Below are 24411 nucleotides of genomic sequence, written 5' to 3'. Positions count from 1 at the left end.
GTAATGTAGGTGTCAAGTATTGTAATGAAAGTCTATCTCAGCAGATATCTATTACTAATGGTTTCTGCTCTAAATATAAAGCCATATTTTATGGTACGATATTATGAAGACATTGGGCCTCATTACGAGTATGGCATTCCAGAAACAAAGGAGCCAGAAGCAACGTACCGGCACACTTTCCGGACTGCCATACTCCAAGAATGCTGGTAGGGGCACGGATCCCCAGCAGGCCAGGTACCTACCTGCATGTCTCTCACTAAGTACCGGCACCGTTGGCAACGGTGCTTCAAATGTTTTCATTCCCATGGAGTCCCATGGGATTCCAGGGGAATGGGGATTTACCGTTCCATTGCAACTTGTGATATCCGGTATCAGGCGGCAGAATCGTTGTTACAGGGTTGGCAGCAACCCGCAGGTTCTATCGGTGGGTTACCGCCAACCTCGTAATGAGGGCCATTGTCTAGGCCCAATATTCTAAGAGGACTTATTTCGTAGTGTAGTGTTACAAGGGTTCTTCTTCCACTTTCACAGTATTTCTATGATACAGTATTTTTATGAAGCATACAATATTTGATGACAGTATTTCCCTGCAACAGTATTCCTTTTTTAGTCTTTCTATGTAAACTAAAACCACTGCACTCAATTGCCATCGTAGTTTAATGCATAGTATTTAAGATGTTTCTATGTGGTTTCATCACCATAAATTATGAAATGGTAAATTACCTCCTGGTAGGTTTATCATGAGTTTTTCTTTTTATTTCTTTTAATGGGGGACCCCTCCCTTACCCCATCCTTATCCACCCCTACTCTATTTTCCCACTACGACAGTGAAACCCATCACAAACATTTGTTGGGATGAAACCACAGAATAAGATTTAAGATCAGCATTACCTTACCTCTTCTGTGTCTCCCTTTTTGGAATTTTTTGTTTTTGTACAAACATTTTCTTGATGTGCATCCGTGGTGTAACTGTACAAAAAATGTTTGTAGCTGCAGAAGATTAATGCAACAGAGGCACTCATTTACTGAAAACTTTGAAAATTATGAAATTAATTCATCAGGTTAGTATCACAATAGGTTTTAAATTGAGCATCTTATATTTGCTCTAGTGATTAAGACCTGCCTTTTCCACCTGGAAGATTCGGTTGGCTGTCTGCATCTTGTTGGTGATTTTCCCAGAGGCAAGAGGCCATCTTGATGCAGAATGGGTTGCGTATTAATGAGCCTAGAATATATAATCAAATCCAACTATTTCCAGAAATGCTGTTAAGCCTGTGCCCTCTCTTAATTACACACATTTCTGCTGTAAGGAACTCATTTGCTCAAGTCGCTTGCTCAGAAACGTGAGGATGGTTTGCAACCCCTGTGATTCGCACCATGTTCTGCCTGACAAGGCAGTCTAGGACCAGGCTCCCTAGAGACCAGGAAGAATGAGGGAGGAAGCAGCTGCGGTAAAACGTGGTGTACAACACCTTCAAATGCCTTGCATGCTCTCACGTCTCCATGGAAAGCGACCAAAAGGAGGCAGAAAGTAAGCTGCTTACTCTTAGAAACAAGTAACAGGATGAGACATAGATGCTCAGCAGGCCTAACAGAGAGCAGCACAGGTGCTGAACACCGAAAACCTTTACAGACCCAATCATGGTAGCAATTTTGATAGGAGCACATTTTAAAGGAAATGTAGCCAGCACTTCTACTGTTTCTCAATCATTTACAGCATTTGGATTGGTGCACATCTGCAAGTACTGGAACAAAACTTGCAAAGCAAAATTTGCAAGTACTGGAGCAGTTCGCCACCACCGTGGAGAGGGCAGGAGCCCCCACACCCCAGTAGACCTCGTCCGGAGCGCCACCATCGACGTGTGACCGCCAACCATCTGCAGCAACGAAAGTTCCTTAATGCGAATTACCCTAAATTCCCCCTTGCCGTGCCTGAGCCCATATCTTTGTCATCCTAAGAGGAGCCCTTACTAGGACAACGATCAACTCGGCCAACCCGTGGAACTATCCAACAATCTGAGGACGACCCTGGAGCCACACTTCCTGCTGATTTATCAACCCATGTGAGTACAGGAGCCAGTGACATGGTATTACGGTACCCATGACACTGCCTGAATATATACAATCATATCACTCTGTATATCGTGCAACCACAAACGCTTATACTGCCTCAGCCACCAGTACTGAAATAGATCAGCGATGCTTTACGAAATTGTCGATGCCGAAAGATACGCAGCCCCCTACAATTAATGTATGTGCATCAATCCCACATTATCCCACCACTTGATATAGTAACTAGTGTGTGCCTTATTGTAACATTTACCCCAGGTCATAAGTGGAACTAGCCTACTCCTCCACTCTTAACCACCAATCACTGTGTGTCTTACTGTTTTAGCATGTGTTTTGAAACCGCGCATTGTCAACGCCAGCCACAGTGTGCCCACTTGAAATTGCCTGCCGATTGCCAGATTTGGTGTGCCTTACTGCGAGCTATTGCGCGCCCTTTTGAAACTGCCTAGTGCTAGCTATTGTGCGCCCACTTGAACTAGCCCTTTTGCCAACTCTGTACTATATCTTTACCAAGCCCCTATTTCACAAATTGGACAGACTGGGTGTCACCTACACTAATTACGCAGATGACACTCAGATCCTCATTCCCTTTCAGGCAAATTTCTACTCCGATACAGCCTTGGTAAACAAAATATACCTCATCATTCAGGCATGCATGGCCACGCATGGCCTATGCCTGAATGATAAGACAGAAATCTTGTTCCTCGGATCCACTGCCAACCTAAAAAATCTCAGCCACAACTACTCAGCATTTAATATTGATGGCAATATAATCACAGTTGCCAAAGCAGTGAAAACACTAGGCTTTCGTCTTGACTCAGCCTTAACATTAAAGAAACATGCATCATCTACTGCCTACACATGCAGGATCATTAGGGCAAGTAGAGCTTTCCTCACCCAAGCCAGCTGCATCATCATTGCCAACGCCCTAATACTGTCCAAACTTGACTTTTGCAATGCCCTGTATTTAGGAGTTAACAAATACATGATTGGCAAAATTCAAACATTGCAAAACAATGCCCTTAGAACTGCCATCAACCTACCTTCCAAAGAACACATTTCAAACAAAAGGAGAACACAAATGGCTAAAAATCTGACAGAATCTCACTTAAAACGGCATCACCCACCTTTAAATGTCTTAACAACGCTTCCCCCCCTACCTGGCAGCAAGAATAGTGAGAAAAACTTTGACTCGCCCCACCAGAACCACCAATTCCTACTGCCTACAGATATCTACATTTAGACTGAAAAAACAGGCGGCAGCAGCTTCCCAGTTAAGGTAGCTCAATACTGGAATGCTCTCCCACTTGACATTAGAGCAGACCAATCCTACTATAGCTTTAGACTAAATATTCTCACATGGCTACACTCTAACGACCCCCAAGAATAACCATGTTTCAATTAACACCCATAGATCCCACTATCTGACTAATATATAGATATTCTTTAATTGATTTGTTGAGATGTAATGCTTCATATTCATACTGTGCCTTACCTTGTAACTAAGCTTTTAAGCAATCATGTTTTTCTGCTCTCTGTTGCGCCCAGTTACCTTTGGGTTTGGCGCGCCATACAAAATCAATAAACAAACAAAACTTAAGGTGGACTATGGCTTCTACAGGAAAGCCACTGTAGTATTATTTGTGCTGGAACGATGCAATTGGGCTGGCATTTTGCCATTTAACCACCATCCAAATGGGACAGGGCAAAAGTGACTGAGTGACATCTTGAAAGTTGGCCTTTCGTATAGAACCGACACCAGGCGCGCAATGTCATTGAGCCAAGGGTCAGGGATTCCGTACTGAGCCTTTAACAGTCCAAAGCAAAGGATCAGGAACATAGTCCTGGGCGCATTTTGTTTCTTCCGAGGCACGTCTACAATCTGCTCGGGTCGATGACTAAGCACTGACCGTTTTCAGGAGTCAGAGCCCCCCTGAGACACACAGGCTGCGCGTCCCGGGCTCTGCAGCCAGTGCCGTAATAAACTCAAGAACACGTTTATTTTGTCATCGGCAGCATAGCCTTTCTTATGCATGATGGTGAATTTCCAAATGAAAGACCACCGGTCACCTTGCAAATCTGTGACAGATAAAGCGAGCAACACAAAGCACCCATTGAAACATTTGTTTATACCCATCATGTCTAGTAGCTTGATATGCTAAAAAGTACCGTTTGCTTTAATGTCCTCAGTTGAATTTTCTTAAAACCATACATAACACGCTGGAGGTTTGTGACGGATTTCTGAACCTAAGCAAGTTTATTACACAACTTATTTTATGTCTTGAAGCACTGAAAATAAAGAAGGTAAATAGATATTTTGCCTTTTTGTATCTTACAGTTTTCCATTCAAGATGTGGAAAATAAAACGTACACTTGATATTATTTTGGCAGAACATGCTGCTATAAGGAATTACATGTTGTCATGATGTTTTACTATACAATGTGTGTATTTTGCAAGTAAACTCTATAGGTTAGTATTATTGTATGCTTTGACACCCCAAAACTTTTTCCAAATAAAGCATGGAAGAAGGTAGCCGTACCTAAATTGCAGAGTGGGTTTAAATCCCTGCTTTGCTGTTTAACGCAAGTGTGAGATCCTGGGCAAATAATGTAATTTCACCCTGACTTAGACTGCAAAAAATTTAGCGATTAAGTTTACACCCTTAATATAGGACAGTTTAATAAGTGTAGGGACAAATTGGTGTACCCTGGTGCTCCTCTGCTAGTGGCTCCAATACGGTCACATAGAATTGCATTATTGCTGCACTGGCCCTCCCCCAGTCTCATATCACTTGATTTGACAGGTAGACAGTCTCACCAGCCAGTCAGTGCACCAGAGATTCTAGGACTAACTGTGGTTGAACCAACATTACATTTTCTCCCCAGTTGCTCCCAGCCACCAAAGTTGATTGAGCCATCCAGAGTACTGCCACACACTCTGCCATGTGCTGTTATGTTAAAATATTGAGTATTTCATTGCACACCATCTGTCATTTTCACACTTTCTAGGAGCTTCAGGATCTGCAACAAATAGGGTAGGGGCTAAAGCCATAGCAGATGGATATGGCCAATATTGCCTTGTTACAACATTGATGTGTGCAGATCTTAAAAGCTATGGCTCTGTACGATGAACGTTTTAGGTATTTTGTGAGCAGTGGTCGTGTGCGTTTCAGGTAGCTAAGGTTTGTGTGAATGACAGAAAATGTAAGCGTTTTGTGTCTTGTTTTTGCCACAGATGCACCAGAGAACAAAATACCATATGGTCCAACTCACAAGGGAGCCAAGGACCAGAGGAGAGTTCACCAGAGCAGCCACGGGCCAGAGGGGCAACTTACCAGAGGGGTTTACTTTTACCTTAGTTTTACTTGATTCCATTTTTAATTTTGGGTGTAAGCCGAAACTATTGAACTGGAGTACAATTAGGAAGGAGAGGACTCGTGAAGAGGGAGGCACAGATTGATGGTGTTTTGTTATTTACCAGCCCACTGCCAGCCTATGGACATGCTAATTCCTATGACCAATCCCACCCATTACCTGCCCCTCCCAAAACTATCCTCATGGGATCTCTGAGCTAGCTTTTTCAAGCATCAACATCAGCCATTAACTTCCAATTTTATTTCTATGCAGTCTGAGAATTAACGGCTTAATTACAGTTGTAAATGGCTTCTGGTGTAATAAAAAAAGCCTCAACCAAGTGTGCTTTCAGCCACTCGATTTAGATCTGTTCCACGCACTGAGCTCCTTTTTAAAACAAGCAATCACAAAGCCAACAGTTGTCGGTTGCAGTATTAGAAAGGCATTTGCTAGTTAATGCCATCATATGCCTAGGTAATCACTCAATTTTTCAGCCATTGCCATCTTATCGTAAAGTAATGCCATTATATCAGTACCTATCCCATACTGCACAAAAGCCAAAACTGTCGGCTTTGCCAGTGATTGTTTATTATTCCAGGCAATGTCTAGCCAGAAAGAAATAAGAGACATTGTAGATGGCAAACCAAAGGTCCAACTCCATCCGGCACAGTCATACCCTCCCCCATCTCCCACCATCGTACTCCCTCCTTTTCGGATACAGAGTACCACTAGTTCCTTTTTTCCACTCCCACCACTGTTCTGAATACAGCACTGTTAACATAAATAAACAACTTTCCTGGCACAGGATGCAGCACCGACTCTACTTGTACTTGTCCCCTCACTTCCAAACTGTTTTTATTCGAAGAAGGTGTGGCTTTACAATCTAATGTAAGCTTTGTATGGCATTTAAAAGCGAAGCCGGGTCCTGGTCAAAGGCCCGGGTTTAAGGCCCCTGTCTCTCCATGTCTGCCCATGGCTGTCGAACACCAGGGTACCTTCTTATGCAAGCCGCAAACTGCCGTGTGGCCTTTGGAACCTCACCCTTGCATCAGGTTTATAATGAAGCTAAGTGCTGCCTTAACCCCCATACCACTCTATTACAAATCATACATTTCTCAAATGATATCTCCCTACATGCTTTCTACACTTCTGATGCGCATCCCATCCGGATTACTGCCTCTGCCCTCTCGCACCCCACCTTTCCCTTATGTGCCCCAAGCGCGAGGACGCCTCTAATTTCCATGGTCACAACGCCATTGCTTTCACAAACAGCTCACTAATACTGCAAAGATTCAATACCATATGTTAGCCCTCCGCTACTCGCAGACATCTGATCCTTATCTTCACCCGCCATGCTACGCTTACCGCTGCTGCACCACACTGCATTTCCGTCCTCCAATTTTGCCTGTTTGGGCTTCATGATTCCATACCGAAGACCGAAAGTAGAGTACCTGATCCAGTTTGTGATGCAACTGCTACGCTAGTTGCTAAACCTATAAACAGCTGTCTCCTGCATTCTGCTTGGGATGGCCAGCAATGACTCTTGACTATAGGCACTCATTACACGGATGGCATTAAGGGTTTACCGGTTCTTTACCGGTACCGGTAAATCCTTACCGCCTTACTACGAGGTCCCTTTGCGGGTTGGGGAATTTAACGCCTTCTTTTTGCAGGCATTAAAAACCAACCGCAAAGGGACCAGGGAGTTAATTACGGTACCGCAATTTGCGGTACCGTAATTAGCGCCTTCCCCATTCCCATAGAGCCCTATGGGGCAAAAATGGGAATGGGGAAGGGCAATGGTGGAAGGGGGAATTACCGCCCCGCCAACCTTGGAATAGGGCGGTAATTCCCCTTTCCACCAAGGCGGTGCTGGTATTTTACCGGCATGAACCATGGCGCTAATTGCGCCATGGTTCACCGCCATCCGTGTAATGAGGCCCTATGTCTCTAGCGCACCATTTAAAGTGTGCAATACCAAATTTCTTGGTACTTCGATGTCCAACTAAATCTCTGACTAAGTCAATGTCTTAATCTGTTTATGAAGCTTCTTCTCTTGCACAGTGTACCCTTACTAAAGATTGAACTTGGTAATCTTGTTTAACATGCATACTGTACATCCTTGCAATACTCTACCTGTCGCACAATGTCCGCATGACTGTTGCAGCCCTTGCATCATGAGGCGCGTTTCTGCCAGTCTGTATGCATGCACTGATGTTGTACTATGATGTCACCCCCATGTTGCCCTATGTTTGCTTGGCTGTCGTAGAACCTGTAACCTAAGAGGCAACTTGCTTGTACCCATTTTACCCTATGCCATTTGCAAGACTGCTGCAGCCCCTGTAACATGAGGTGTGATTCTGCTAGTCTGCATACCCATGCCTATTCTATTCGATGTCCGTAACATACCTGAATTGACCTGGTAGCCTGTGCTGCCCACATGCCCAATCAGGGCCTGTAACTTACCTGATTTGACAGACAGCCTTGTGTTGCCTACATGCCACTCGAGCCATGTAACTTCTTGATCTGACCTGGAAGTCTGCACTGCATTACTTCATAAGCACTTTGCATGCTGCAACTACTATTGTAATTATACTATGTTATCAATACGTAAGAATGTTGTAACTACTGTAAACATACTTTGTAACCACCACTTAAGCAACCTTAGTAACCAACCATTTTAAGATAAGCGCCCAGATGCCCCTGGGTTCGGTGCGATATATAAGTGTCAAAATAAATAAATATAATTGTGCCGTGCATCAGGAGTGACCGTGCTGACAGGCGGGTGCAGGTCAGAAGCACCCGAGTCTTGAGTGATGATCTTCTTCAAAGGATTTTGGGATATGTTATGAAATGCGGAGAACCCGAGGTCTGAGCCCTTAAAGTGCTTTGTGGAAAACTTAGTTACGTAAAGCATTTCATTGTTAGCACCTGCATTCATATGCATACATTTTTAGGCAACTGAAATCAGGATATGGGTTTAGTACTTGCATGCCAGGAGAGTGATTGTAAGGGTAGGGGAGACAGGAGACAGCTAGTGGGTGTTTTCAGACATAAAGCAGAGTTAACTGCTTGAGACATTGAAGCTGCACTAGACTAGTCTCATTACAATGCGTTAAGAAGTTGGATGCCCCTAGATAAGTAGGTTTGCCACTCCTCCACCATCTCTGAATTTAGCGCCTCTTCCAACATTAGAAGGGTTATCCCGGCCTACATTTTAGCCTCGGTGCACCCCTGAATGTGCACACTTGCATTTTGTTAGGCAGAGAGGTGAAGGAAGCCTTTCCCGAAACATGGTGGTGTTAGTGCAGCAATACGTACTAAAGAAAGACTGCCATCACCTCTTTGCATATTGTCCTTCAGTTTACCCTGACTATTTTCTGAAGTGGCCCCTCCCATCACCACAGAGCCATTTAAGTTTTGTTGCACTCCTGAACGACAGCGTAGAGCAGGCAGTCTTATCTGTATTCAATATGGGCCTCCTCACAGATCAGTGGATTTTGAAAAGTAAGCCAAGCAACTGCACAAAATGAATGAGGCAGAGTCACAGACAAGTGGCATTGGATTTGCTGAATGTCACAATTTAGCAGCCATAATTTTGCAAGGAGTTTAAAAAACATGCACACACAAACAGGTGAACACACACGCACATAACTTCTTACCGATCAAGAGCCTCTTTAAAATATTTTCTTTGGACATCAAACTGAAATATTGTTCGCTCACAATCAGTTGAGGCATTGTCACTGCCGCCATGTTTCTTCAGGAATGCATCAAATCCATTCTCATCTGGGTACTTCTCGCTTCCCATGAAAACCACTTAAAAACAAAATGTGTAATTTAAATTCAACAAAAGTAATGTTTCATGGCCTACCAAATTAAGAGTCGTCTTTCTCCATCTTTACAAGAATGGAAAACACCCACATAAAAAAAGCCAATATACATGCAAAAAAAGAAGCAGAGATATGGCTTATTATCGGTTAAGATGAAGGGGAGACTGCAGAATGCCAGCAGAATAAAGCTGCATCATTTAGAAAAGGTTTTGGGTATGTAGAAAGATTGTCCCTCGTCACTTTTAAATGCAAAACTCCATTGTGCAAAAATGACCTTTTGTTTAATGAGAGCTTAGTAGCCATTTGTGCATTACATGGACACCAAAATCTATACTTTTCCATCCTAAAGCTCAATTTGTGTTACTTTAAAAAAAACATGTACAGAGGTTGATGGTTGGTATGGGAGTAGTTTCTTACCTGCAACTCCATTTCTTCAGCGTTGGTATCTTTCATAGATTCACATGCTGTGAATATTCCGTCAGGATGCAAATCCCTAGTTACTTATATTGCAATACCTTTCCTAAGGAAACACCTTGAGTGTTCTACCCACATCGTTGTGGGTGCTTTTGGTCCCTACCAATAGCACATCGAGTGCATAGCTCCGCCCCAGCAACTTCTCAGATTTTAACCACTTTTGCTGGAGCAATAACACAGAGGATGTTTGGACGGAGGGCGCATGTGAATCTATGAAAGATACCAACGCTGGAGAAATGGAGTTACAGGTACGAAACTATTCCCTTCCCCAGCATTGGATCTTTCATAGTCACATGCTGTGAATAGATTTTATAGCAGTATACAAGACAAGAGGAGAAAAATAGGCAAACAGACACCATAACCCCTGAATTTTATGCCTGGGCATGAAGTATATATACGCAACGATAACCCCGGAAGCTGCAGGGCTTACCTTACTGGACAGCCGTTAAAGGACTGCCCGTCCCATTTGCAAGTACTCCGCGTGCTGCTGCTGCAGGCAGTAATGCCTTGTAATGGTGTGGGGCACTGCCCATGTTTCTGCCTTACAAGTGTCTTTGAAGGGCACGCCAAATCACAGAGCTGCAGCGTTCCTTGTGGAATGTGCCCTGGCTGTAGTCTGCAGTGGCCTGCGGCATAAGGAGATAGAGGATATCCACCTTGCGATACTCTGCTTCGTGATAGCTTTCCCTTTGTTTGAGGGTCTGAAAGCGATAAAGAGCTGTCTTTCAGCTATGAAGGATTTGGGCCGGTCCAGGTAATATTTCAACGCTCTTGACTTCCAGGGAGTGCAATGCACTCTCCTGGGGTGCTGGCGTTTTGGAAGAAGGTAGGCAACATGATAGTTGCATTTTTGTGGAACTCAGATGGCATTTTTGGAATAAAGTGCGGATTGGTGGAGAGGTTCACTTTGTCCCTTGCAAACCTGAGCTATGGAGGGTCCACCACCAATGCTTGTAGCTCGAATACTTGCCTGGAGGACGTAATAGCGACCAGAAAAGCCAACTTCCAAGTCACAAACTTGATGTGCGCTGAAGAGAGGCTCAAAGGGGGGCTTCTTCATGAGGCCGGCTAGGACCAGGTTTAGGCTCCATACTGGCGGTATCCTTTTCTTTGGTGGAATGGAGCGAAAAATTCCCTTTAGAAAATGTTTGAGTAGTCCGTTGCTGTAGAGGGCGGGGGGTGGGGGCTCTCCCGTTTTTCCTGATGAACCTACACATTGCTGCCAGGTATACCTTTATGGAGGCGATAGCAAGACCTTCCTCTGCTAGCTTCAGCAGGTATGGAAGAACCTGTTGTGGTTGTATAGCCAGTGGACGCAGGTTGGACTATTGTGAACAAAATGTGCAAAACCTTTTCCACTTTTGGTTGTACAAGCCGTTAGTGGAAGGGGCCCTATCTGCCGCCAGTATGCATTGACATTGCTGCGGGATGTATAGGTGGCCAAATTTGGAGTGATCAGGAGCCACGCTGGGAGCTTGAGGGAGCCTAGGTCGTGATGCAGGATTGTGCTGTTCTACGACAGGAGAAGAGTCTCGTCTCCCTGGTGGATTGGGTAGTCCGCCGATAGCTGGAGGATGTCCGAGAGCCAAGTTTGTCTGTGACAGTACGGTGGTACTAAAATTATTTTGCAAACGGTATCTCCAGATCATTTGGATCGTTCTACTGATCAAAAGAATGGGTTGAGGGTGGGGGGGTACGCGTACAAGACGTTGGTCCAAGGATATGTGAATGCATCCCCCTGCGAGCTTCGGTGTGGGAGCCTGCATGCACATTTTTGGCACTGTGTTTAGATATTGTGGCGAAGAGGACCAGCAGAGGCTGTCCCCATGCTGCAGTGATTGTTCATTTGGCTGCTTTGAAGCCGCAATTCGTGGGATTGCATCGTGTCCCTGCTGAGGCTGTCTGCACGCTCGTTGTGTATCCCCGGCAGGTTGAACGCTTGTAAAGTGATGTTGTAAATGGTCCAGTGCCAGATGGTTTGAGGTTCCTGAGACAAGTAGCTTGACCTGGTTCCTCTCCGTTAGCAGAGGTAAAACATTGTGGTGGTATTGTCTGAGGAACCGCACTACTGAGTTTTGAATCAGCGGAAAGAAAGATTTTGGGGCCCAATGGACCGCTCACAGCTCCAGAATGAACTGATGGGTTGGCTCAAGCAGTGGCATCCCTCTTGAGATGTTGTAGCATATTGTGAATGTGAGAGCGCATGCGTGATGGAGATTTCGTCTCCCGATGAACCTTGGGTTTTAGACCATTTGGCTGCCAGGAACTTTTGTGCCGGTCACATGCGCAGCCTGCAACGGGTTATTAATGGTATGCAAGACGACATGGTTCAGAGCAACGCCATGTATTTGCCCACTGGGAGCGGTTTGTTTGGGGTGAATGAGTGTGCCAGAGACATTAACCTGTGAATCCTGTCAGCCGAGGGTTTGACCAGGCTTTGTGCTGTGGAGAAATGTGCACCATGCAGGCAGCAGGGAGGGATTTGGCCAAGTTAAAACGCTTCATTACTACCCACTCGGGGACCAAGCAGATAATATCCATGTTGTATAAATTACAGATGGAGGTGGAGACGTCACACTTTGGGTACATGACACAATGGGAGAATCTGTGGAGGAACATCCCTAAGTTAACTCGATCAATACAACGGAGGGATACTTGGTATATGGTTATGATGCAGTGGCACTACAGTAAAGTTGTACAAAATGTATCCAGGTGGCTCACAGGAATGTTGGAGGGTGCTCGGGAAGTGGGGATTGGAAACACATGGTGGGATTGCCCAGTGTTGGGTCCATATTGGGCAGATGCAGTCTACCAGATAAAATCAATGATCATCTTTGATGCTGCCTCTACCCCCAGGGAGAGGATGTGTGGGTTCTTGAGGTGGCCCGGCAGAAGGAGCCCAGAAAAAGTTGTTCATGATGATGCCGATAACAGCATGGCCAGTCTTATTGATGCGGTGGAAACAGAAGCAAACCGAACAGGCATTGATTGGCTACAGAAATTGTGGGAGCTGCTGGCAATGGAGTGGGTCACCTTCCAGGTCCAGGGGTATAGGGGAAAATTCAGAAGAGAGTGGGAAATGGTAATGGTTTATTTACAGGGCGATTGTGTGAAGCAATGGTGCCGGCACAATTTGTGGATATAGGACTTTGTGTGATTACGCGAGGATTGCCGGGGAAGAATTAGCAGGTGAGGTAGGAGATGGGAAGAATACTGCTGCTATGGAGTGGGGGTAACGTTACTTTGTTTCCTTATTTACAAATGCAAAACGCCAAGAAATCCTTTTTTTTTTAAAGAAAAAAAAGGGGGATGGGGGCAGAAGAAGAGCTTAGCGTACTTCAGATACAATTCGCAGAGTTTCTTCTTTAAGTGCTGCCACGAAAAAATTAGAGTACTATGCACCTTGATAGTGAAATTGAGAGACACAGATTTGGAATTGCAGCTTTTGGAGGTAGTCCACCTTGCTCGCCTTGAGTAAGATCAGGTTGCAGTCTCTGCAGTTCAGCAATGGAAAACAGTGACTGGATTAGGATGAGGAGGAGTCAGTGAAAGATAAACCCTCTCAACTAGGAATTGTTGAATGAGGGTACGATTCCCAAAAATGTCCTTGACGCATTCAGCAATGAAAGGCTCTATGCTCTCAGGCAGAGGGGACTGCAAGAGGCAGACGCAGTCTTGTTCTTAGCATGCCCACTCTTCATGTCACGCACAAGCTTGTAAATATTTTTTTTGAGTGGTTGGATCTAGGACTGTTGCACCAGAAGTTACACTCAGTCTGTGATCCTGCCAGAGACTGCCTACTCAGGTTGACTAGGGTCCAGTAATGCAATGGCAAGACAGTGGCAGTAGTGGTGGCCCACTGATACAACATACATCTAGGAGGGAGGCAGGGTGATGCGTCAGTTCAGCAGTTCTCTAGCCCCTCCCCAACTGACTGCAGGTGCAGTGACCAAGAGGGAAGAGTAGAATGCCTCCACGTGCTGTTCAGTTTAGAGACCAGCATCAAGCAGAGCTAGCCATCAGGAACCCACCATGCAGTCGCCTCAATGTCTATCGTCATAGGAAAACAAAGCTACTAACGAGGGCAGGACGCGGGCAATGCAGTAAAATGTCTTGAGGCCCTTCTTCAGCAACACCCCAGCTTTCCAGAATGAAACTCCAGACAGTCAAACAGGGCTGACAGGTACACAATTGTGGCTCCTCTCAGACATAGCAATCAATGGTGGAGACCCAGGCTTGGACTTGCCTATAGGGCAATAGGCCCATGGCTGAACCAAAAACGCAGAATGATGGTGTCAGACAGTGTTTTGGGTCTAAGTGGGTCACTTTTTTTATCACTTTCTTGGCCAGTTTGAGGAGTTACTTCACTACGCAGCTAGTAGCTTTGACTAGTGATGAATAAATATTCTTTAAAATGCACAATTTTCATTGCATTTTATCAAAAAACTCCCCCATAGGTACTATTCAACCAGTGTCAAAAAAAGGAATGAATAGCCATTTGCAACTGTGGGAAGGGACATCCTTTGGGGGTCAACAGAGGTCGCAGCTGCGACCCGAGGTCTCCCTTGCTACCACTGTCGTCTTCCTTGCTACCCCCTAGCCTGTAGGATACTCGGCTATTGTCATCTCTGGTCAGCTCCATGTGGTTCTTTGCTTCTGGAGTTGCTGACTTTCTCGTTTAGGCCTCTTAAACATGAGTATTTTTTTCTTTTTTATTAACACAGTGTTCCACAATTGTAACACTTTGAGCAGTGACTCTAAATAAGAATAACAAATAATGTGTATTTCTGGAATTCTGTACAATAATTGCTAGACACAAAGGTTTATTTCAGGCACACTTCAGGGGGTGAGTAACTGATTTAAGCTGTTCTTAAACACCTCAACTCAGTCTTCATCCTTCTGAGGTTGATAAATGACCACCAACACAGGCTGGGTGATATTGTATGCATATTTGTTCTATATAAGGCTCTTCAGCGTAAGTGCTATATAATAACACAATATCATTTGGCCTTGGACGTATGCTTGCATTGACAGTAATTTGCAAAGATGGACTTATACACACTGATATTAACAGTACATATTGCAATCCATTTTTGTATGCAATGAATATCTATTACAGTGATATCGTAACCATATTTTTTGTATTATACTTCGGAACAATGCTATGTGATGCCACTTCCTGTTTTGTCATGGAGTGAAAGGTTGTGTTCCATTGCTTCCTGTGATGTAATGTGACCCCACCCCAAAGTGAAATCACTTCCTGTGATGTCAGAGGTCAAGGGTCGTGTGGTGTCACTTCCACTACCCCTGGCATTTTGGTGAAATAACTTCCCTGACTGTGGCCCATTTTTTCATTGGTGCACGCAACAATTGTATAGCAGAGTCTGACCTGGTGGAGCCCTGTATGAAGAGATTCCCCATCAGTGCAATCCCTCAGGCCAATAATGAGAGAGCGCCCCAGCAACACCAGGGACATTAGCAAAGGTAAGCCGTGCTTCCAAGGCCACAGAATGGAGATGTAGCAGCAGAATGCAATGGGAATGCTGTTAGGCCAAGGTAGCCTGCAGCACAGACTATAACTAGTAAGGGACCAGGCAGGGGCAAAAGGAGCAATGCCATAGCTGCTGATGCTGATGTTTTGGTAGCCATCTGGCCTGACTGCTCTCTGCACACGTTTAATCCCATGACTTTCTAAATCTAGCAAAAGCAGTACAGGAATTAAGTTAACCCTAACCCATCCAAGTGGCCCAGATTCTACAGTTCAGGTCTCATTTAATCAAATGTAGAAAAGTGTTAACCAATTCAATGTCCTACACTTATAACGAGCAGGTTTCTTGAAGAGTTTATGTGCACACACCTACAGAATGCAATGGTTTTGGTGCCTTCTGAATTAGTATAATTGCATACTAACGCAGCAATTTCATAAACACACAGGACTTAATATGACAATTCAACGGGCAGCTACTTACTGTGCTCCAAAAAATGTGCCAGGCCAGGTAAATCATCTGGGTCGCTGAAGCTTCCAACACCAACACACAATGCAGCTGCTGACTGACAAAACACAAAGAAGGCTTTGGCTTAAGACACAATTGTCATGTTGAGAAGTTGCAGAGCAACACTTTCACAGTTCATAAAAACAACAGTTTAACAGTCATTTTAGCATTTATGGAAAATAGATTAACTGGAGAAAATATCATTGTTCTAATAAACATCAATTGATAAATATTGATTTTAATCCAAGGAAAATAGCCATTCCCTCTATAAAGTGTTTTGGGGGGGAGAATGTGACCTGCAAGCCAGGTAAGGTCTTAAAGTGGGAGTATTTTACTCTTTTTTTTAAGTTGGGAGGAAAATGATTTTTAGGGAGTAAAAATGTCATTTCCATATTTTGGGCAAGTACAAAGAAAGTTTGACTCCAAACAGTCATCCGTATTTCTTTGCATCTAGTAAATCATGAAAAAGAAAAAGATGTATTTATACATTGAAGTTTCTTTTCAGATCAAGCTCCTTCATGTTGCATTGGACTGCAGGTACCACTGAGACAAACATATCTGCAGAGCTGTGTGGGTGAAAGCATGGGGGTCGGGGGAGGGGGAACGGGAAGATGGGCTTCTGCGAGTCCGTTGGTTCCTGTTTTTTGTTGGGCATGTTTAGTCCCCATTTGTTTGTTTTTTAGGGGGGGTGCCTGTTTTGGGGGAATACAAGTGGCTGGCATTCCATTTATCTGTTGAGCGGAGGGGGAAAAAAGGGTAGTAATGGAACAAATGTACCAAGGGTTAAAAGGACAAAGAAAGAAATGTTTTGAAGTTTACATTTTCTCTGGGGTTCCATTAAGTGCTACATTAAATCCAGCTCTAGGTAACATGGACACTTTGAATCCAAATAACACAGATTTATATTTTATCCAAGCCAAGTTTCATTGGAAACACAAGAAATTGCACCCACTTTAGTGTTCCATTAAACCCACTTTGGATTATTTACCTTTCAGCCAATAGGTTGTGCCTCCCTTAGCGTCACCCATGGAGACCATCTTCAGGTGCTTTTAATGCACGGGCAACGGGCACAGTTTAACTTCTTGTGTGGTCCAAGGGAGGGCTGCACGTGAATCTATGAACGATACCAATGCTGAAGAACAGAAGTTACAGGTAAGTAACTTATTCCTTTTGCAGCATTGAATCCTTCATAAACTCACATGCTGTTGAATAGATTATAAAGGAGCAGAAATCATACAGAGACAGGGAAGAGGAAAACCTTCACTCACCTGAGGAGAGCAGGCCTCAGAAGACCACTTGCCTGAACCCTAAACTTCTCTGCCATCTTCTTGTCTATGCAGTAAAATCTGGTTAAAGTATGCACAGTCCCCAAATTGCTGTTATACAAATGCCTAAAAGCGCACTCCAGCCAAGACAGCTGTTGGAAGAAGACGCTCTTGTAGAATGGGCCGTCGAGGAAGTGGCCTTCCGCCCTGACCAAGGCAAAAGACAAAGCATGCAGATAGCCAACTGAAGATGGAAGCTTTGTAAACCCCTTTTCCGGCAACACTAGATGCAAATATGAATAGCTGAGATCACTGGCAAAAGCAGTTAGTACGATAAACGCAGTATTTATGTTCCCTCTTTACATCCAACAAATTAAGGGATTTATCCACAGGGGCTGTTGGAGAACTTCAGAAAATTGTCAATAGCAAAGGCTCATTTAAGTGAAAGAAGATGGCATCTTTGACATAAAATAGTGGGCTTGTCTGAAGTAGTACCTGCTCCTTCTGGAATGTCAAATATGGTTGCTGTGCTGAAAAGTACTGGATTTCACTCATTCAACTTTGCTGCTTGTACATCAAGCAGTGAACCTTTTCCATGTTTTATCAAAACAGCAGATTAGAGGGGGCCCTAGCCCACGACAGAATGTCTTTGCAATCCTGTGGTATGTCGATGTGACCAAAAGGATGTAGGAGCCAGCCTCTGAGATTGAGAGGTGCAGGGCTGTAATGAAGAACCCATGAAGAACTTACCCTCCTTAGTTTCCTATGGAATACCAATCTTTTTACTCATTTTCTAACCTTGTGCCGAATTTTGGAAGGCATTCAGCTTCACTTTCCTTTTCGTCACATGTTTTGGGGAAACTGATCAGTCCTTCAGACTATCAGTACTGGGAAACTGTTTCCATTTTGAATTCTTAGATTTGTATTTAAAAATTTATGTTAAGAAAATGCCAATAAAAATGAATGGACCAGGCAAAAGTACATCAAATTACTACAGTTGTAATAACACCACTCCCCTCCCCTCCTACCCCTTCCCCCAACAATTCAACTGGAGCAGTTCTGGTTGTAGTGCAACTCTCAACCCCTCAAATAACTAGTGTGAATGAACAAACACTGCCAACCTAACTCCCGAAATAATATCTTTACTCAAGCTCTGAGCAAATGTCATTATGGGAATCACCAACCTCAACCAAATCACTCCATGAAAGCAGAACAATCCCTTTCAGAACTCCTGAAGGACCACACCCAGTGCAGCCGGCCTCAGGCAGTCAAATAGCTCTCAAATCGCACCACATTGTCTAGTACACCATAATTTCAAGGTAAACCTACCCCAATCCTGATGGAAAGCACCACCCATTTAGTCATTCACCAGCACCATTAATTTCTCAATGTCAAATGTGTCCCAAAGCTTGTCCATCCATTCTGCCTTAGTTGGAGAGTCCGAGCTCTTCCACTTCCATGCTACCGCCAGTCCTGTGTCAAAGCCTCGCCTCCCACATCCAGGGTAACAATCTTCCACATCTTCCACTGGAATACCCAACACTACTTGGAGCGGATCCATCTCCAGCTGTACCACCACTATGTCCTTAATCCAGCTAAGGAGCTCGGACCCAAAAAATTGGATCCTCCACCACATATGAAACGGGGATCCCCAGCTGACCACAAGCCAAAGTGGCAGAGCTGGGAAACATCTCCGTACATTTTAGATAGTCTCAAATGGTCCAAGTGCCAACAACTTCAGAATTGTAAAGTTATGTTCCATAGTTGCCGTCAAGAGATGGTCACGAAACGCAACTTTGTAAATCTTATCCCAGACCTCCTCTGATAGGTCAGTCCCGGCCTGTGCCGCCCAGTAAAATATGTTTCTGCCTCCCCAAGGTATCTGCTGTCACCAGAAAACTAAAGCTTAGGGTATCCCTGGTGACTGCACTGTCAATAGTTTGTTCGAAAGACTTGTGGGGAGGCGCTAGCTCCCCACTCCACCTAGAGTCAACCAGGATCCCTTTTACGCGTATGTAATCAAATACAGTGACGGGTCAGACCTAGCATCTCCACTACCTCCCCATACTGTTTAAACACCCCGTCTGTAAACAATTGCCCTGTCCGTTCCAAACCTCTATCCGACCACACCTGTGTGCCAAAAACAAAGTTTCCCCAAATCAAAGGGTGCCCCCCCCACAAGGAACTCATTGGCCACAACCAGGAGGAGAGATTGCCATTTCCGCCCCCTTCTTCCACAAGGTCCACAGCACCCCCATGGTAGGGTGACTTAATCCTTTCAGGGACTGACAGAGTAGGGACCCAGCAGGAAATCTCTGTTTTAGGATGTGTATACACATTCTCTAAATAGGACCAGTATGTCCTGAAGTCATTGCGCTTATGTTCTAGGAGAAACCACAGTTGGGCCGCCTTGTATTAAAGTTGAAAGTCATGGAGCCTAAACCCACCAGAGTCCCTTGGTAGTGTCAGAGAGGTTCCCTTAATCATGGGACGTTCACCCTTCCAGATGGCGTTAGCTACCATGGCATTAAGGTTTTTGAAGAAGGCCTATGAAAACTTCAACAGGAGGACTGTGAACAAGTACAACAGACGGGGGAGGACATTCGTCTTAACCAAGGTCATCCAGCCGTACCATGAGACCGCAAGGGGAACCCACCATGCTAGATCCGCCCTAACAACCTCAAGCATGGGAACATAGTTAGATCCACCAGCCTCTGCAATTCCCGGGGAAGGCGCAGTCACAGGTAGGTGATTGTGTCCCCCTCCAGCCTCATACCCCCTACTGTACTGTGGTTCTGAATACCCCCGTTCTCAAGACGGAGTGGCGTGACACTAGATTTTGCTACATTAATCTTGACCAGAGAAGAAGCCAAAGGCCTCTATTTGCACGACATGCTCGCAAGGGAATGCTGCACATCAACAAGATAAATCAAAATATCGTCAGCGAAGAGGGACACATTGGATACCCCTAATCCCTGTGTTTTCCTGTATTGCGATTGCAAGGGGTTCCATGGACAGGGCATAAAACAGCGGGCAGAGGGGACACCCCCGCCTCATGCCTCTCGTTAGGGGGAAGGGCGCTGATAGCAACCCACAAGCACCCTCGCCGTTGGGCCCCGGTACATAGACTTAATCCACTGACAGAAGTTCAGCCCAAACCACATTCTTCGTAATACTCTTCCCATATATTCCCCCACAACTTGGTCAAAGGCCTTCTTTGAATCAATCAACAGCAGAGAAGCATCCAAGACCTGCTCCTAGGTGTAATGGATCAGGTCAATCATCTTCTGAACATTATCGGATCTCTGACGAACACCACCTGGTCACTGTGAACAAGTGTCAGCAAGACCCGGTACAACCTGTCAGTCACTGTTTAGTCAGAAATTGAGCGTAGGTGGAACAATAGGACTTGTAGAAACAGATCATAAGGCATTCATCGCCTGGGGAGTTTTCCTCCTTCATAGACTGGATAGTGCGCATCTCCTCCTCAGACATCCCAGCCTCCAAAGCAGCTGGTGCTTCTTGTGCAATTCCCGGGAGGGGTATACCCTCTGGAAAGTGCGAGTCATCCCTCTCGTACTCCGCTGAATAAAGTTTCTTGAAATATTTCAGAAATTCCTCCCCTAGCTTGTAATCAGCGACAACCGTCTGACCTCATTCAGGGAGAATGGCCACCACCATCCTCGCCCTGCATTTCTCTTGCAGCCTCCATGCCAAAATCTTGTCTGCCTTCTCCCCCTTTTTCGTGATATTTTTGATTGAGAAACATCAGCTTTTTTCCATCCGATGAACCAGAAAGGCCCTCAATCGGGCTATATATCTTCTGAGCTTAGCCGACCCCGTCGGTGAAAGAGGAGCACAAGACTTACCCCCTGGACGCAAGGCCTCAATTTTCCCCCTCATTCAGCCTCTTGTGGGCCCCTATCCGGATGGGTTCTCCTCTAATCATTGCCTACCTCTAATCATAGCCTTAAAGCCTTCCCACACCCCTGGGATCCGCAGCTCTTCTGGGTCTTGAAATTGAAGTATTCCTTTCTACTACTTAAGAGACCCTGCGCAACCCCCCTATCTTTCAAGAGGCAGTCATTGCACATTCATCTTCCAGTACGGCCCCTTTCGCCCAACCTCCAAGGTCGATTCCAATTAGATTGTGGTCCGACCACCGTATCAGTGCTGTAACTGACTCTGGTACTCCTTGCTTCAATCTCTCGTCAATAAGGATGTAGTCTATTCTTGAGTAGAAATCGTGGACTGCTGAATAGAATGACAATGGCAGCTCCCCGTTACCCACAGGAATGAGTGAGTCTTGAAGTCCCAATTCCCTGTTAATCTGGACAAACAGTTGGGACTGCATCATCTTCGCCCGCGTTACTGCCGAACCCCTCATGGCCTTCCTATCGGTCGCTGGGTCGAGGACCATATTGAAGTCTCCCCTCACTATCAGTAGACCCTCGACAAACAGTTGCTACTTCTCCTTGACAAGCTCCCAGAATACTACCAGGACCGATTTTGGAGCACAAATAGACCCCACTGTAAATTGGGTCTCTATAACCGACACCTTAAGAAAGGTAAAGCAACCCTGCAGGTCCTTGAGATTCTCATCCGCAAACTATCCCAGCTTATGCGCTACCACTATTGCAACCCACTTCTTTTTGGACGAATCTGAGGCCTGGTAAGTCCAATCCACAGGCCTTGCATTAAGGGATGGTTCCTTCCCCTTCAACCAATATGTCTCTTGTAAGAGAAGCAAGTCCAGTTTTGAAGAACTAGCGCAGCGATTTCTTGTAAGGTGAATTAAGGACCACTCATTCAAGTAGCTCACCCAAAGGTAAGTACACGTGTCAATCTGGGCCTCTCCAGTGCGGTAGAATCTTTCACATAGCCAGGTAATCCCCACAAAATCATACACTTCGTCTTGGTTTCCCCAAGCGCACACCACCATATCATGCACACAAACATAAACCCCTCCCCTACTACCCGCCTACCCAACACCACAAAAACACCCCCACTCAACCCCCTACCCCCCCCAACTGCAAGCACCCAGTCCCTTGTTAACCATATCACTAGAGGACTAGACCACCATCTGCCCCCCCTCCACTGGACTCTATTGTAATCAAACTTCCGCCCCCAAGGCCCACCCCCCTACTTACCACCTGAACATCATCTGCCTACCTTCAGCCCCTCCCCCCACTCCACCACACAAGCCCCAGCATCCGACAACCATGATGAGCCGCCTCAAGCACACTCAACTCTCCTCCACACGCTTCAGCCTCCTGCAGCATCCCTCCCCACAGCTTGTCAACCTTTCACACCACACCCACACCACTATGGCGGTAATAAATCAAGAAATTCCATAACATAGGACTTGTGCCATGCAGGGTAATCAAATCAAGCACTTGCAGGTGGGGAGGTGTTCAGTTTCTTAAACTTACGCACTTGGGTCTCGGAAGCTCATTGCCCCGCACATCTGCGGGTGAGGACTGGAGGCTCCCTTCTTCCCCTAGATGTTCACTTGACACCCTCTGAATGTCATCCTCTGTAATCAACTTGTACTTTGAGCCGTCCAGTTCAAACGAGAAAAGGAACCCCCACCGGTATCTTAGCCCCTTGGAGGCCAGCCATTTGGTCAAGGGGCCACACAATCTCCATCTGGACAGAGTGAACGAGGATGGATCCTTGAAGATAGCAATTCATGCAGTGCCCCAATCCACCAGGCCACTCTACTAGCCTTCTCGAGGATCCTTGCTTTCTCCAAATAATAATGGATTTTTGCCAACACCGATCGTAAACCCTGTGCCAGGGCCCGCCCGTTCTGTGGTCCCCATTAAAAGTAGACTCTGCGGTACTCTCCTCATTAAAGACCTTTTTGATGACCTGGTTGATTGCTCGGATAATCCCTCTACGTATGCCGCTTCTTTTTATGGAATCCAATAAATCTCTCATTATTCCACCGTTCCCGGTTCTCAAAGTCATTCATTTTCAGCATTATTTCCTCTTCCCTTCTCTCCAACTCTGAAAGTTTCATATTCATTTGAGTTTGAAGTATATCGAGGGGGCAGGGGTATTAGGTCTTCTCCCACCTGCCAATCACTGGTAAGCTTCAGGTTTTCCCGATCTTTCCTACTTAAGCAGGCCTTCCAGCCTGCTTCTTAGCAGCGGTTGTAAGGGAACTAGCACTTCTCCCACCAGTCAATCACTGGTAAGCTTCTGGTTTTGCTGCTCTTTTTCCTACTTGAGCAGGCCTTCCAGCCTATGCCCCCTACGCTCCCTTCTATAGCCTCCGTCTCACTTAGGCGGCGTCCTCGGCTAAGGACACGGACACTGCCTGTTAGGGCTTGGCAGGGCCCACAGTCAACCACGCTGCCCCTCAAATCCTTCAATAGGCATCACCATGTGTTTCGTCCGACCGCAGCCTATCCCCACAATCTACAAGGCCTGTGCTCCAATACACACTAGGCAGCCATGAGTGGCTCCCAAATCCAACCTCATCACTGTATCGCATCTCCCACAACAACACCCTCACATCATGCGCTCCCGGCCCATAATGCTGGTAAAAGCCTGATGGACCATAGCCCACACCACCGACATTGCTGATCTAATCACAGAGAGTAACCATGGCGCGTTCATCATGGAAACATGGTTTACCCACTCCTCCAAGTACAAGCTCAACGTTCTCCTACCACCCGGATGGATACAGTATTCAAAATACTAACCGGCAAGGAAAGGCAGGTGGCAGGGTCGCTGTCATCCATAAGTCAGACTGGCCCATGCACAGTCCTGGCATCCCCCCGCCCATTCGAATCACTGTCATGTAGAATCCCCCATCCCACAAGGACTCGATCACATTTCATCTCATACCGCCTGCCTCAATAGTACCGGTCGTTCATAGAGGACCTCATCTCCTCAGCTTCAATTGCACATCCCAGCAACATTCTCTTCAGGGACTTCAACATCCTGGAGACCCCACCCTCTAACCAAATACGCAACCCACTCTACGCACTACCGACTTGTGCAACTTCCAACAAATCATCCTCTCTCCATCCAACACAGAAGGGAACAGGTTCGACCTCGTCTTCACCCTTCCAGCTCTCCTATCTTGTGACAACCCCAACCCACTTGATTGGTCAGACCACATGGCAATCCCTCGGACCCTGCAACACTGAACAGTCCCATAAGGGACAGGTTAAATGCCCTGTAATCACCTGCCGTTCCTTCAAACACTTCACTGTGGACCTCCTTGAGCCAGTTCTGCCCACCATCCCCTGCACCGGATGTGCTTTTGACATCTTTGAAGCCTTCTCTCTTGTCGCCACTGATCTGGTTAACACCCATGCCCCGCTAAAGACCACCCAGATCAAGGCCAGACCATTCGCCTCCTGAACTTTGGAGCCAACAAAAGAGCAATCAGGCTGGTCGACAAACATA

The 24411-nt window shown here is 45.7% G+C and overlaps 1 protein-coding gene across 1 annotated transcript in view; it reads right to left on the bottom strand.

Annotated features, from left to right (window-relative positions):
• NRDC (nardilysin convertase) overlaps positions 1-24411 on the bottom strand; it is a 1236039-nt gene that overhangs the window by 1109433 nt on the left and 102195 nt on the right. The window contains exons 3-4 of the mRNA XM_069642204.1: positions 15698-15779; positions 9087-9240 (exon numbers count right to left, since the gene is read on the bottom strand). Of these exons, the coding sequence (XP_069498305.1) occupies positions 9087-9240; positions 15698-15779 (236 nt within the window). The remainder of the gene's footprint in view (positions 1-9086; positions 9241-15697; positions 15780-24411) is intronic.

Source organism: Ambystoma mexicanum, chromosome 1q, assembly GCF_040938575.1.
Source record: "Ambystoma mexicanum isolate Mex_15411 chromosome 1q, UKY_AmexF1_1, whole genome shotgun sequence".
NCBI lineage: Eukaryota > Metazoa > Chordata > Amphibia > Caudata > Ambystomatidae > Ambystoma > Ambystoma mexicanum.
The sequence above is the reverse complement of the archived record's forward strand: the minus strand, read 5'-3'. Positions and strand labels throughout refer to the sequence as shown.